The sequence below is a fragment of the Falco peregrinus genome, chromosome 10 (assembly GCF_023634155.1).
Source record: "Falco peregrinus isolate bFalPer1 chromosome 10, bFalPer1.pri, whole genome shotgun sequence".
NCBI lineage: Eukaryota > Metazoa > Chordata > Aves > Falconiformes > Falconidae > Falco > Falco peregrinus.
Window position 1 is genome coordinate 4,071,713 of NC_073730.1, and position 16,034 is coordinate 4,087,746.

Sequence of the window (16,034 nt, forward strand, 5' to 3'; positions counted from 1 at the left end):
ATTGCTCTAAGCTGTTCCTGCATTGAATGTGAAAGGATTTAAGACTGTTAGAATTACAATTATAAACTTACTAATTGAGAGCATACACACATACATGATCTCAGTAATCCCAAAGCACTTTGTTCACCTTTGACAACAACTGCAATGAGAAAAATCCATCTTAAAAAAAAACAACACAGAGTACTGGCAATGACACTATTCTAGCAGCTCTTACCAAAAGATACAAAACAATGCCTAACAGCAGTCACTCTGGATATAAAATGCACCTGGAGCCAAATTGTCATCTTGCCATTAGTTACTTCCCTGGGGTGCTCAGGTTTTATATACTGTTTTTCATATGTTGTTGTTCACGAGTACAGCCATGTAGAAGAATTGCTTCTGAGGTGAAACCAGCATTAAAAAAAAAAAATCCTCTTTTCTCCTTGCAACTGCTCATTCTCCTTCCTGAAGTTCACTGCCCCTACTTACCTGTTTCTGGGGTCATGCTGCAAGCCAGACCATTAAAATCTTAGAATAATTAAAAGGATCTGGATCAAAAACAACTCAAAAGAGGAGGAAAGTGTCTTAAACCAGTCATCAAAAACTCCATAGCACACAAATTCAGCAAAAGGATTTAAAGTGGGTCCTTCCAGCTTTAAAACTTTTTTTTGTGTTTGTTGTGGGTTTTTTCCCTAATTACTCTTAGTCTACTACATGGTATTAATTTCCTTTACAACAGATCTCACTTTCACACAGCACAGTTAACTTCAAGTCACTGCAAGACCAGGCTGCTTCTACAAACTTGGGAGGCAAGCGGAAAAGCTCTCCAGTGGGAAGTTTATCAGCATGCAACCATTTATTTCAAAACAAAAATCTAATCAAAACGAGTACTTTTACGAGCCCCAGATATCCTTTTTGGCAGGCAGGAGAGCTAAGCCATGGAAATTGTTCCAAAAGCTCACTTTCCTTCAAAGGTAAATTATAAAAGGCCTTCTAGCCTATCACTAGAAACACAAGCAACAGTTATTTAATGATGCACAGCAGTCTAGTGTACTTTAAGAGAAGAATAAAGAACGCTTTCAAATTAGAAAAGGAATTTTCAGTAAAGTGAATCCAGTCTTCTACTCCTCTCCCCTGTCAATGACAAAGAAGTCATTTCAGTTAACCATCAAGTCAATTCAGACAACACTCTGCCACAAAAATACCAACATCAATTCAAATAGCCCGGGGAAAAGAAGAGCCTGCCTTGCACCCCAGCTCCTCACAGGTCCACTGCTAAAACAACCAGCACACATGGCAACTGTGCTGCTACTTGGACTGTCAGCACCTCTTGGGCATGTTCGGCAGGGATCAGGCATCAATGATTTTTGAGTGTGCAAGGGAATCAGCTCGTTAGGTTTTGGTTCCTTTGTTAAGACAATCCAGCACAGGGTTCACCGCATGTGACCAGGCTGGTTTTTGTCAAGGTGAGGATACACCTTACCAGAAGTAGGAGCTAAGCCTCCCTGATAAAATCAAGTAAATAGTTCATCGGTACACAATCAAATCAGGTCAAAAATCTAACCCGATGGGCGCATATTCAGCTGTCTCAGACTCCGTTAATAATGGAAAACATGGGTCCAAGGGGTTAGCTTCCATATGCTTTGTCAAAATTAAAGTGCAATTGAACTACCACGACATGATCCAGATGTCTGCATTAAAAACACAAATAAGTTTGTATGCATTCATAAGATGACGCATTCCAGAAGTTGTAAATCACAGTGATTTGATTGATTTCCAGAGGTGCGTACTGAATGTGATTCCTTATGGCATTTCCCAGTGCAGCTGGGGAAGTTTCTCAATAAAACTACTTTTTAATAAAGACAGAGAGAGATGATACATCTGAGACAGAACTCTTTGAACATACAGCTACCGCTGCACAAAAATACAAAAAATAAAAATAGTGCTAACATGACCAAAGACCACCAAAATCGCTATCACTAGATTCTTTAAGAAGTCTCAACATAGAGAATATTACAGTTTCTTTCCAAAAGCAAAGGTAACATTTTCCTCCATCTCCACCCACCTCCCCCTCTGCTCCCATTTTTTACTCTCTTTTTACAAATAAGAACATTCCTTCAAGAACTTTCCAAATCTACTAGACCAATTTAAGGTTTGAGTTAGCATGTAAATGTGAACTTAACACAGTTAGTCTCATTTCTTTAAAGCAGTAACACACACTGAAAGCAAAAACAAAAAATCCAAAGACAGCCCAACCAATTTTAACATTCCCTTGCTTTCAGAAGACTTCAAAACAGCAGCTTCAAAGAAAAAAAAAAAACAAAAAAAAAAAACAGCAACCCTCAGTCTTTGATTTTTAGATCAATTTAAGCCAGCTGAATTTCAATTAAGAGAATTTTCAACTGAATGGTTGAGCACATGCTAAGTTTTGAGGTCCCTGCTGCAACCAGATAATTTGCAGGCAACGAAAACAAGTTCTGGAGAAGTACAAACATTAGAACATTACCAAGATCCAATCTGAGCCCAGAACAAAGAGCTCAGACTTTTCTTTTTTAAATCTTTACCATGTTGGGTTCTGTTCTTAATGAAAACACTCTTCCACTATACAAGAGCTTCCTAGACACCTTTACTCATCTGCTGTAGTTTGATAATTTAGCTAATTGAACAGATGTAAAATTAAAAGAGGAGCATTGCCACAGTTTCATCTCAGATGCATAACAAATTTCAAGAACACTAGGCTTCCATCTGTGTATCTTACAGAATGAGAACGTTTAGCTGATCTTGAAGCACACCATGAGGTTCTTCTATTTCTGATTATCTTTTAGTCTTAATACACACACTTAATTCTATTATCTTTCCTTATCTTTCTGAGCACCTGAAGTGGAAGGTGACAGGGTCCTGTCAGCATGGATTTTTTCCAAAGGAGGTAGGGGTTAGTCAGCTGAGCTGTTTCACCCAGTTTATCTTTAATGAGAGTTTGGTCTTCCTTCTTTCATTCCAACTGCTAGGTAGTCAGATGAGGACATGAATACAAACCACTGCCGCGATTCTAAAATAAGTACCTCCTACCATTTGTTACATTGGGGGAAAAAATAGTCTTAAGAAGAGTTTACGTCTTCCACTTTTGAGATCTATGAAACAAAAGTAATTAGGGCTACAAAACTGTAATATTTCTGAAGAGCAGGCATACACATTTTATATTTTGACCTATTGTGAATACAAAGTAAAGTGGGGCTGGCTCAGGATCTTCAGGGCAGCCCAGCCAACACTAAACATTGGGCATGGGCACTCAAGCACACATCACACCAGCTGTACCTGACCTTAGGTATATGGAAATGTATTTCCTTATATAAAAACATACCGATATAGTTATACAAAGTATGATTTTTAGACCCTCTGGTTCCTAGAACATTGACTAAGTTGACAAGGGTTCTCTCCTCATTCTTGTATTTTATTGCTTCTGCAATTACTTTGCGTAACTGCCAAGTTGTTACATTAACCACAGGACCTTAATCTCTTTACGCTCCTTAACCACAAGGGAATCACCACCACATTTCTATTTTTATTATGCAAACAGATATAGCAATGAAGTACTTAGATACTACAGCAAGTGCTGTAAGCCTTAGCTAAAATTTCAGTTTATTAACTGTATGCAGGCTGGTTGATGATCCTGAGGCTACTTTAGAGTTCTCTTAGAGCAGAAATTGCCCTTAAATAAAATGTATCATTCCAGGTAAGATTTAGGTTGTGCAACTGCCATTTTAGAAACAAGAAAGCAAGAATATCTTCAGTTTTAAACCAAGTATATATATGAGAAGTAGAGAGAGTAGCAAGAGCAAGCAAGGGTCTTTCAATTCAGAGTAGAACCCAACTTCAGTTTTTGAGAATTTTTCAAGTTCAGAAATGAAAATAGAAGGCAACAGAACGACCCAGCTGCCTTAAGTCTGGCATTAACTTGCTTGTATAGTTCAATTTTTCTGCAAAGTTCAATAGGCAATTCTGGGAGATCCATTTCCCAACCCTGTCATTCCAAAGAGGTTTGCAATACTGCTGTAACACTGATTTGGAAGTAGATGATTTTTTTTTTTTTCTTTGGGGACCCTTACAGAAAGCCCCAAAAACAACAGCAGCTTTTGTTGTTCTGCCAAAATAGGACTTGATTAATATTATTAGAGGGGGAAGGGCAAATACAGACATAGTTCATAATACTTCTCCAGAGAATTTGCTCTTGCAACCTGCCCTGATGTCAGGTCATTTCTTGGAATGCATACTGAAACCTGGAAAATCTATGGAGCATGGTCTGTATTCCCATCTGTTTATCCTGCGTCTCAAGAATATTTCTCAAACAGTCAAAGCAACAGGATTTGAAGTTAACTGTTCCGTTGCTCAAGGATATGTAGGCTAATACTTCTAACCAAAGTGAAAAATATTAAAATAATGCTTTTTAAATGCATGTCTAACATTATGAATGAGACAATGCATGTGAAAATTCTACTATGAAAATAAATTGTAAGTTATATATATATAAGTATAATTACACGTATAAAAAACACACAACTGAAAAGTTCCTTAGCATTGCATCTCAAGCTCTTCAAAGCTAGCAAACAAAAGATTTAAGCCTGCCTGCTTTCAAATGTCTTTAAAACATCCTTTTCCAGTTGTTTTATGACAATCCTTACACAGATGATCACTTTTTTACCCCCAGAAAGTCCAAGTTCAATACAAGACAGAGAAAGGACAGCTGTAAATTTTTTTTCCCCTTCCTAGTTTGGCATTCACTGTACAATACATGTCTTCAGAGTAGAAGCATACTCTCCAAGGCAGCATTCAGCCACGCCTTCCATGAAACCATTCCTTCTTTTTCTGTGAAAATGGATACTGACTATTTGGGACAGAGAGAAGAGAAAGGAATAAATAGAGCTATGCAAGAAACCTTAATTCTATGCTGTAATTTTGAGCTTTTGACTTTGTCACCTTCCTATTATTCTTGTAAAGCAACAGAGGGGCATTTTACATTTTTAACAAAGCAGTACAAAATTTAGAATTGCTTTCTCATGTGGCATCATCCAACATACGATTGGTTCACACACACTACAGACCCTTGACACTAACCTGAGCCGTGTAGGTACAACTTCTAGGTTGCCATCCTCTGTGAGGACTAACAGCCAGGAGAAATAGAGTGTTCTTCAGTGGGCTTAAGAGACTTCTGTTCACAGCAAAACATTCATGAGTGTGAAGAATACTGAACTCCATTCCAGATCCACATCATCTTACAGACGTCAAGCTTCTGCACCTTCCCCACAAGAATGACCCCTTTTGCATCATTCATTTTAACATGTTCCATTACCAGTCTCGCCCTATCGGTCTTCAGTCCCCTCCCAATCTCCTCTAATTCACAGGCTTGTCACCCAAAATCCAAACCCTTTTTCACCTAGTCTCATCCACCTTTGAAGTCAACAATATCCCCTTTTTTTTGCCAAAGCCAACGCCATGTTTCCAGTCTCCTTCACAGTCATTCTCAGTTCTCCTCCCATCAATGTTCTATATATGGAACATCTGATTTAACTTTACTTACTTTAAAAATCAGTAAGAAAGCTGTATTTTTAAGCAGTCTAGGGAAAATTTTTCCTTCTTATAGAAAGGTTAGAATAAGAAAAATCAAGTAAGTGTTTCAATATTAAAAGAAACTGAAAACTACTACTACGCACTAGCTTATTTCTTGTGAACTCCCAGCTTTAGCCATACTGATCAGTCCAGCTTGTCACACACAGTAATGACTCATTTTTACCACAATCAAAATGGCCTGGAGGCGTGATCTGAACCACCAATAACTAATCTCCACTATTTTTTTAAGCTGTACAAAATTCATACTATGCTGATCATCACTGTTCATCTTAACCCCAGTTTTGGCATCAGTACAAACCTTTGGGCACCAGAATAATTTACAGGAATTTCCTTACAGTACTCCATTATGACGGGAGTAAGTGTGGCGCAATATAACTTCAGGTCAAAATTAGTACCTTCTGGAAAGATGAATAAAATTGGATATGGTAAGAACAAATTCTGTATTTTTATAAACAGGAGAATTTAACCAATGTTCAATGAGTATTCTCAATGCATTTTAGTTTTGAGCAACTATTGCAAATTAAGCCCTGAGCCTACACAACCTCACAGCAGCAAAGGAGATCTCTCCCTAAAGAAGTAAGTTTCAAGATCAGGACTTAAATGCTTTGATAAAACAAACATAATAACCTAGAGACATCGAAGACAAAACGAGAACGCTACTGTTCTTTGGGATGAAAGGACATCCATTTTAGAACTAATTCAATAGGACAAAAATCTCAAAACTAGAGAGCAGGAGACAACTTAATTTGAAGTTGTTAACAGCAGCAGAACTTCAAAATTTGAACAGTAAACCTTTCCCTTTTAAGGACTCTGATCATTAAATACTTTTCCTGCCTTATAAACCCGGAATCAGATAATTAACCAAATTTTACCAAATTATTTGGCCTCTTACTATTAGAAACCTGTCATGGGTTTTGAGTATAGTTACCTCTGGAGATGATGTTACACCTGATGCTCCAAATAAAGGAAATATCTAGAAGAATTTTAGATAGTAAGGACAAAACTTGTGCTTTGGGCTTTAAGAATATTCTTATTAATCTAATTAACAGAAACCACGGCAAACTTGTCAAAATATGATGTTCCCCTCACACCATTAGGAGCGCTTCATTCAGTAATTAAGTGGAGATACTTACATATTTTACACTTCGCTGGACTGAACCCAACACAGTTTTGTCAATCAACAGTAATTTTGACCAAGTTAACTGTAATATTTGAGATCATAACAACTTCTTAAGAAGTGAAAAAAAGCAGAAAGCCTTCTTAGCCTCCTTGATAACACAAGCATTGGATAAGTATCAAGTACTGTTTTGTTGTGTTTCCTTGTAGCTAGCTTACACTATTGCTTCATTCTCCACTTAATGCACAAAGGGCAAGCATGAGAGTAATGGTTTGAAACTTCATACACTAAAAATAGCTTTGTTTGGGTTTTTTGGGGGTAGAACAATCAAAAAATGTTTTAACAAAACAAGACTTTGGTTTGGCAGGGTATTTAGAGTCAGTGATTTTGTAGCTCTTTCCTAATCTACACTTCAGCATGTCTCTAGACCCCAAACAGTGAATATGTTTGAGGATTTATAAACTTCATTCTTTACACATCATTGACTACTCTGATAAAGAGGGCAAGTTTTATTTCTGTTGAATTTTGCCTGAAGGCTATAACAAACTCAAATTACTACTACATCTCCTGTTCATTTGCATCCATCCACTGGTAGATACATTCCTTGCACATAGGATTTCTGATCCAGAACCGCAATCTGCAGCAAAGGTTTTATTTGGGATGACAGCATTTTGGTAAACTAATTTTCACAGTCCCTTAGCCCAGACACAGCTTTATGTAAGGTCAATGATCACTAAAATTATTTCAGAGTCTTTTGGGTTTAATGCAAATGGTTCAGCAGTTACTGTGGAAGACTTGTGAAAGTGATTTTAGAGGTGGGGTTTTTTTGTTTGTTTTGGTTTTTTTTTTTACCTAGGCGATCTCTTACAGCCTATGGCCATTGAAAGGAGATGCAATTATATGAAGTAGTGTGCTGTTCCCTCCCCCTCAAAAAAAACCCTGCAAGAGTAGCACCTACTGATATCACCACTTGCTGATATCAATCTCTGGCTCTTCTGCAGGCCACAGGCTGTCTAGCCCACAGATGAGGAGCCTATTATTTGCTCCGAGGAAATGCCAAGATGAAGCAGGAAGGAGGGGAAAGCAGCTACTGAAACCCCCTGCTGCAAACCTTCCTCAAAATTCAAAGGCAGACTAACCACTCAAGCAGAAGCTGGTATTCTTAGAAACAGGAAAGTGCCTAGAAGTTCAGAAAGCAGAGGCGGGCAGCCAGCCGACAAAACGGTGCATGCCAGCTCCACTTAAGAACACGGTGTTGCTTAGCACCTACAAGTGGCTTTTTCTGCTCACTTCTGCCTCCCAAAAGCCGCAAAACCCAAAACCAAAACAATCAAACAAAACTTTATCCTAAAACTTCAGTCCTGGCAAAGAGCATTGGCAGTATCACGATCCTTCCATATAAAAGGGTTTCATGGAGTCTCACAGAAAGAAGTTTTACCCTTCATATACAAGTAATTGCAAAATGCAAGTCAGTAACTGTGCAATCCCAACAGTGAATTTCTTTTCCTCTGACTTTTAACCCATCTAAATTTTGGAGAATAAATCATCTGAGAAGTTCCTCTTTTTGATCACCTTCACATCATTGCCAATACCTTACAACATCCCAAATAAGAACTTCAGTTTTCCTAGGCAACAACAGTAGAAAACTGCAATTTATCTCCAACATTTGTCATTGTCCAAATTCTAGTAAAGAAAGAAAAAGGAACAAACCAAAGTAAATTTTTATTAAAAAACTTCATCCAACTATTGCTTATACCAGGAAGTCAAAGGGAAACATTTACAACACTTATAAACAATTCCAGCTCCCCAGATAACTAACATGTGATTTCATCTCCGTCCAAATTATTTTCTCATGCGCTACTGAAATTCATTCCTGCCCATGGCTCACTGGAGTTTTCAAAGAAAATAGTCATTCCAGACTGTGGGTCAGTAATCACAATCACTAGCAGGTCAGCAGAGCTGTCAAAAGTATTGACACAATAACTTCAATGAAAAAGGTACCACAGTTAATTTGTAAACAATGGAAGCCTGCTAGCTCAAACCTATCTGTCCATAACCTGAGGAACATTTTTGGCCAGGCTTATTAGCAATCCTCTGCTCGCTAACAAAATGCTCATTTAAAGCTGATACTGCACTCTCATTCAGAGCAGTAACGCCACTGGGCTACTCAGAGCACAGAACTGCTCCTTGTTTTAAAGGCTCTCCTCCTGGCACAGGTAGAGGGAAGTTGGTGAAGTTCTGTTTGGATGTGGCAGTTCACACTTCCCTACCATTAACAGGAGTCACAGAATTGCATCCCAATACAGCAGACAGAAAAAGAAGGAAGAGAAAGGTGAAACAGAGTCCGCATACCAATAGTAAAACATTTAGAAATTCCCCTTATGCTCCCTAACTCACTTTCAGGTCATTTAAAAACATAGAGTATAAGCCCCTACCTTTTTTTCCCCATATATTGCAGAACTCAAGTGAAGTTACCTCATTAACTTGTTTTTTATCCAAGTGAAAAACTTGACCAGAACTCGTTGAAGCAATTTCTTCATAGACCTTGTAACCAATATGATCCCTGTCATCACAGTCCCCAGTCAGCACAAATACTACCTATATTTAAAATAACAATAATAAAAAAGGTCATTTAGCACATGGTGCAAACTTTAGTAGAACATCGTAAGGCATGGCAACAGAAGAACCGTGTCACTTGGCATGGGTTCACATTACTCTGCATGAAGGACAACCATATTGCACTCACCACTGATGGGGAAAAGCAATGAAGAAGAAAAAGAAGAGACAAGAATCACTTTAGAAATTATACTCATCTATCAGCACTTGTACAGAATACTTATTTCAGAACAATATAAAAACATGAAGTGGTAAGCTGACCAAGAATACATACACTGGTAGAAGATTCAGTTGCAATATTTAATTCACAATATTAAAAGGAATATTCCTTTTTAACTTTCTATTTTTAGAAAAAAGATTTCCCTAGAATAGTAGTATTACGGTCCCCTCCAAATCTCACATAGAAGAATTTTACACTTCTAAATGGATAAAACAGGGCATGAAATACATAAAGCAGCTCAGAATGTAAATCCCCTCTGTACCTGTGATTGCTTCTGTTGAATGAGTTGAAGTACTTCATGGGTTAGTCTATAATCTTTGGATCGTGCATCAGTAAATACATAGATGAAAGAACCAGGAAGAGAAATTTCTAGAGCGATCTTTATTGCCCCAATGCTCATCTCTGGACAGTCTCCACCACCCTGTTGACAATTAGAAGGAAAACAAAGCATTATTATAAGGAAAAAAAGCATACCAAATAAGTTACTTTCTTTTGGGATATTCAGGACAGATGCTTTCTCAGCTTCTAATATTTTGTTCATTTTTATCATCCTAAGCATTGTATGGTTTCTGCAGAGTGCTGTCTACACTCACACTCACAAGCAGCAACTGCAAGAACTCCTTAGGGAAAACAAAGTCAAAGGAAGGGTTGTGGTTAGCCCTGAAAACAGCTGGTGTCACAGTCACTCTTATCTTTTCTGAGAGCATCATATTTTGTTTAGCTCCAGCTCCTGTGACAGCTCCATTTCCTATACTCACACGCTCCCTTACTGGCTGACAATTTAATTGCTCTGGTGGTACGCAGCAGTCATGGGAGGTCACGGTCATAGACGCAGATGGGAAATTATCTCAGCTGAGCAGCGATGAGCTCCAGGAGGACCTTTAGATACCAGAACAGCAAGAACTTGACCTAAACTTAACACTGCAGGGCAGCCAGCGCAAGGAGCTCAGCAGAGGGGCACAGGTGATGTGATCTCGGTGACCTGTATTGCTAAGTAGACAGCTGCACATCTGGAGATTTTTCAGACCATGTGTTCAATCAAAATGCTTCCAAGTATGACTAACTTTGTATGAAAAGATCAGTTTCTTTTCCTAAATCAAGAATTAGAGGAAAATCCTGCTTAAAAAAAAAGTTCACTTCAGCTTACATTAAAAAAAAAAAAAAAAAAAAAAATATCAACTGGCATACCGAATACAGAACTTTCCAAAGAGCTGAAAACAAACTGTATAAACTGCCCTTGTAAACAGCAACAGATCTTTGCACTTTCAGGATTAAATATAAAAGTTATTTCTTTTATTTCTACAATCAACATGCCTTCACACATACCTGCATATAAATCACATGCTGGGAAGGAAGAAAAATGATAATGCAATTGTTGCATCTAAATTTAATTCCTGAGATGCCATAAAAAAAAAATCATGTTTTGAGGTTAAACATTCACATAGACATATAAACCAGAAAAAAACCTTGCCTCCCACAGTCCCCAGTCCTCAGGAATTTCAGCTCTTCCCAATGAAACGTTCATGTCAGTAACGATTTTTAATCAGTATTTTTAGTCCTATTTCATACAAGACTATGAATAAACTTCTCATCTACGTTAAGGAACACGTACGCCATTACCATGTCCTTTTTATAAGTCAGTACTGTCTGAATGTAGTCTTATTTTTATGGGAAAAGCAAGTGGTAGACTCCAGACAGCCTGAAACTCAAGAGATAATTCTCCAAACACATTTTTGACACACGTCAAAACTTTATCTTGGCAATGCTTATACAATCCTATGGGACAGCTCAGCATATCCCAGTTACTTGTCTCCTGCTCTCACAAAGTGAGTATCATATTCAGCAAAAGACTCTTCCATGTAAAGCTTTTCTTTGTAGGCAAAGTCAAGATAATAGCTAATTTCTACAGACACCTACTTGGAACAATAAAATCTATTCCCACTTCAGGCCTGCTTGATTATTGCCTCATGTAATATTCTCTATGGCAGCATCTATTTTCTACATATAACAGGAAAGCACTGCTGAACAAAATGGTTATTCTGAGAGCAAGCACAAAATTTTTTATTCTTATAACACAGAAGAGGGATATTCTCAAAAGGCAGCTAGACAGAACTATGAAAGAGAAATGTAATGCATTTAAAAAAAAAAAAAAAGACAACAATCTTCCTTTAAATGTTTCCTGCTTTTCTCTCCTAACTGCAATTAAATATGGTTACAATTGCCTTGTGAAGTTTTCTGAAAAGACAAAGAAAGCTCAGCAAGTCTCATTTTCCGTTCAGGTTGGATAGGCACACAGAAGTTTAGGTTGTTAGCTGAGCTAATTGATACTATTCACATTTCTTATGTCTTAATTTAATAGCTACATAACCATTTACTTAAATAGCTTGTAACCACTTACAGATACATAAATTCATTATCTGATTTTAAAAAAGTGTTATCAACAACTCTTAATACTACTTCCATTAAGTAGTCATTTTTACACTGAGAAATACTCAGGTAAGGTCCTTTCATAACTGTTGATGCAAGTGCGTTAACATATATATCTCACAGGATCATGTAACACTCAAACTAGTGAATATACTTTGAAATGGGTTTATATAGACAAGATTTAAGTGTATTGCTTATGTAAATAAACATCCATTGTGAAAACTGTATTTAATACAAGAATACACTGAACTAAAAAAAAAAAAACAAAAAACAAAAAAAACCCCACACACCACACTAATTTTTACACAATGTCAAATGCCAGCCAAAAGCCTATTTCTAATGTCACGTACAAACCCTTCAATCATTCTGTGACCAGATAGTTTTGTTGGAAAACAAGGGCTGGGCTTATCCTGATGTCTAGGGAGGACCAGTTTTGCAGTATTCCCAGAGAGCATATTAGATCAACATATATTGGTCTAATATGTTACACATATATAATATATAATATATATATATTTATATATATATATATGTATAAATATAATACTCCTTAAAATAATTTATCTTCACTTTAGTTTTGGCTTTGTTCATTAATGAGAATATTTGCTTCACACCCTATTTCAAAATGAACCTACCTTAAAACTTCCCCTACTTTCACAATATTAATTCTTACATCTTTTAATTGTGTTTCTAGAAAAAATACTAATAACAAACATATACAAAGTGTTCATTTTCTGGGAGACCTACTGCAAGATGATCTATCAGTCCTGTTCTAATAACTTTTTTAATTTATATTTTGGCTCTCCACCAACATAATGAATGAATGCAAGTCCGTGAAAGTCTTAATTTTGTTCAATAAGCACATCTTGAAAGTAATTACAAAATATGCAATCCGTCAGGATTAAAGAAAGAAGCCTTAAATTCATTAAGCAGTAACTTAAAAACAACTTGCCTGTAAATGAAGAGTTTTAAATTCCTAAAAGCTTTATCTAAGTCATATACCTTTTAGAAACCGCTGTTATTTTCCAGTATAGCTATTTAGAAAACAAAAAACTGAAGACTGGAAGGATTTTTAAAGTTTAAATTTCCCCTATGAAGAAGAAAAGGAAAATAGCTGGCATCTTCTGCCACCTTCAAAATTTACTGTTGTTTTCTTTGAATTTCTATCTTTCTGCCAACTTGTAAACTACTTATTCTTCCCAAACTAGCACTATTGGCTTTCAAAAAGTATTTTATTACAGGGATTACACCATGTGCCAGGTTCTAAAGGAGAGTCTGTCTGGCACTACGGACTCCTGCAAGGTTCTCCACAGATCAGAAGCATTTTGCTTGATTAGAAAAGACAATAGGATCATATTTTTCTTTCAGTAAGGGTAACTCCATTCCAGTACTTCCCTTTCTTTCCATCATCCAATCCAGATGTCATCTGTGGTTTATTCTCACCCAGGCAAAGTCCACCAAGGGAGACACACTGGTGTGCTAGTTCAAAAACTGCCACTCGTCTCCTACGCACAGCTACAGAAGCAGTTCACAGGTTGTGCATAAGATGAGTACTGGAGTCAGCCCGATGCCTTTGAAGCAGTAGGTGCTCAGTAACACATGGCAGTGAAGGCAGTACCCAAGTAATACTTGATGGGGCTTACAATCTTTTCATACCTAAATTAGTTCATTAAAGTAATGAAGAGTTTTCATGGGAAATAAGTTCCAGAACACAGTAAAACAGATCATAAAAGTGTCTACGAACAAGTGGCAGGACTAATTAAAATGCAAAAAATGTTAGCATTATCTAATTATTCTTTCTTGTGTTACTGAATTGAGTCCCCATACAATGATGTAAGCTAAGACAAAATAATTAACCATAATCATACATTAAGGTGATCAGAGAACAGGAAGATTGCTGTTTGTGCGGGCAAAATGACAGAGGTTAACAGCCTACATCCTGATGAAGCATTATAGCAGAAACATCAACATGAGAGGAAAGAGTAGAGGGAGGAAACAGGGCCTTTGCTAGAACCACATAGAGAAGTAACAAGTTACTCACCTGAACATAAAGTTCCCTGAGTTCAAACTGAAATTTCTTGGGATCTGTAGTTATCGTCACTGGACCAATTTCTAGGATGAAAAAAATTGGGAAAATATGAGAAAAACACAAAGTTATCAAAAGACAACTTCAATTGAAGAGCTAACTGTTTCAGATTTATAACAATCCAGTAATAGAGAAACTACAAGCATTTAACAGAAAGGAGTCATGAAGAATGAAATTATATACCCAGTACTGAAATCCGTGATTCCAAATCTCCTATCATTCCAGTATTAACAACTCCTAGGTATCTTAAACATTTATAGGCGTTCTGTGTTGTGCTTCTTTCACAGTTGATTTTGACCGATCATTTAATTGCTCTTAGTAGTCGGAAGGGAACAGACACCCTTGAAACAAACACGGCTGCACCAAAACCCACTGTATTTTTCCAGGAACAGTTGTGTAGGTGAACACGAAGGAGAGGCCTCTCTGAACACAATACGCACACTAGCTTCACATCTCTTGCCTGCGAGCCCAACGCCCAGCCTCAGCATATCCAGCAGCAGTTGCCAGAAAGAATGAAAACAGAATCAACTCCATTTGTTGTGTTTGCCATGCCTTTGTATATCGAGAAAAGGGCATTGGAGTCAACTGGGCTGTGGACTGGGCTGTGTAAGCAACAGCAGCACATATTTGAGCATTTCCCAACCACACTAGCTGTACCACAAGCCTCCCTCTGCCCCTTCAACAATTGCCTTCCTAATTGGTATCAAATGTGATTCCAACCAGCTGTTTTCCTACGGCTGTGATTTCCTGAGAGTTTACCTTAATCTGTCTTGGCACTCATGCACTTCATTCTTTCCCTGGCCTAGGCAGGCATTCCTGCCCTGTCCTCACGCCAGTAATGGCATTCATCTAACTCAGCAAGCTCGGTCAGGGTGCTAAGCCAAAAATAAATAAATAAATAGAAAGACAGGCACAAAAAGAAAAGAAGTGAATAGATTTCTACTAGTTTAATGCCCCAAACCACTCATTAAAAGATCAGCTGAGTACCAGCACACAAAATGGGGTTCAGTTACATTGTCAGAGTAAAAGAAAAGCATGAAACTGCAGCGGTGTCAATTTAATACAGCTGTTGCTTGCATGGAAGCACGGCCTCAGCAGACCATGCAGCACGTTCCAAGCTCAGTAAAAGTTAATATGTACTTATCTTCCATATAATCTAGACATTTTCCTTTTTTAAGCAGTCCAAAGTTTTATTTCACTGGAGTTTAACAACAGTCATTGCTAAAGTCTACTACAATCACCATGCATTTGCTGGGGGGGAGGGGGGGGGGCTCTATTTACAAGTGCCTTTTGCAAAATATAGGGTTTAATCTGTTTGAAAGTCACTCGAGATCACACAAAACCTTTCCTAGAATATTAAACTGTCTTCAGTTTACTTCTGTATAGCAGTAAAGAACATTCACAAATATCATGAAAAGAGCAATTATAAGGATTCATGGTTCCTCTACATCATCCTGCCATGCTCACACTCTTACCACTCCACCTGGTACCATCCTCCCTTGAGTATTCTTTAAGCCAAACACCTGTAATAAAGCTACCTCCAAGTTGTTTACTTCAAATCCATCCCCTGCCAACCATTGTTCTAAAGTATGTAATAGAATGGGGTTTATACATACAGTAAAACCACAAGCTCCATTATTCCCCACCAGTTGAGGGATTACATTTTTCAATTCTAGAGCAGTAAATCCTTTGGAGAGGTTTTCTTTCCCTATAAAATAAAGATCTGAAAAGCAACATTACTTCAGCCAAGCTACAACAGCACACCCAGTTTAGATCGGATGAGAGTTCTGCCTTGTTGCTCGGCAGGCAGCAGGGGCTCGCTCCAGCAGCGCCAGCGGGTGCCAAGTGTGAGCCGGTGCCAGCATCCCGCAGGGACCACGCCGGCCAAGGCTCTGGCCGCCCTCTGGTGTGAGCTCAGCAAAGAGCAGGTCTTCCAAATAGCACCAGACTAGAGGTTAGAAAGG

General features: G+C 37.8%; 1 protein-coding gene across 1 annotated transcript in view; it reads right to left on the bottom strand.

Annotated features, from left to right (window-relative positions):
- Positions 1-16,034, bottom strand: part of HMCN1 (hemicentin 1) — a 202,623-nt gene that overhangs the window by 155,062 nt on the left and 31,527 nt on the right. Inside the window, exons 2-4 of the mRNA XM_055815315.1 lie at positions 14,026-14,096; positions 9,820-9,978; positions 9,197-9,319 (exon numbers count right to left, since the gene is read on the bottom strand). Coding sequence (XP_055671290.1) covers positions 9,197-9,319; positions 9,820-9,978; positions 14,026-14,096 — 353 coding nt within the window. The remainder of the gene's footprint in view (positions 1-9,196; positions 9,320-9,819; positions 9,979-14,025; positions 14,097-16,034) is intronic.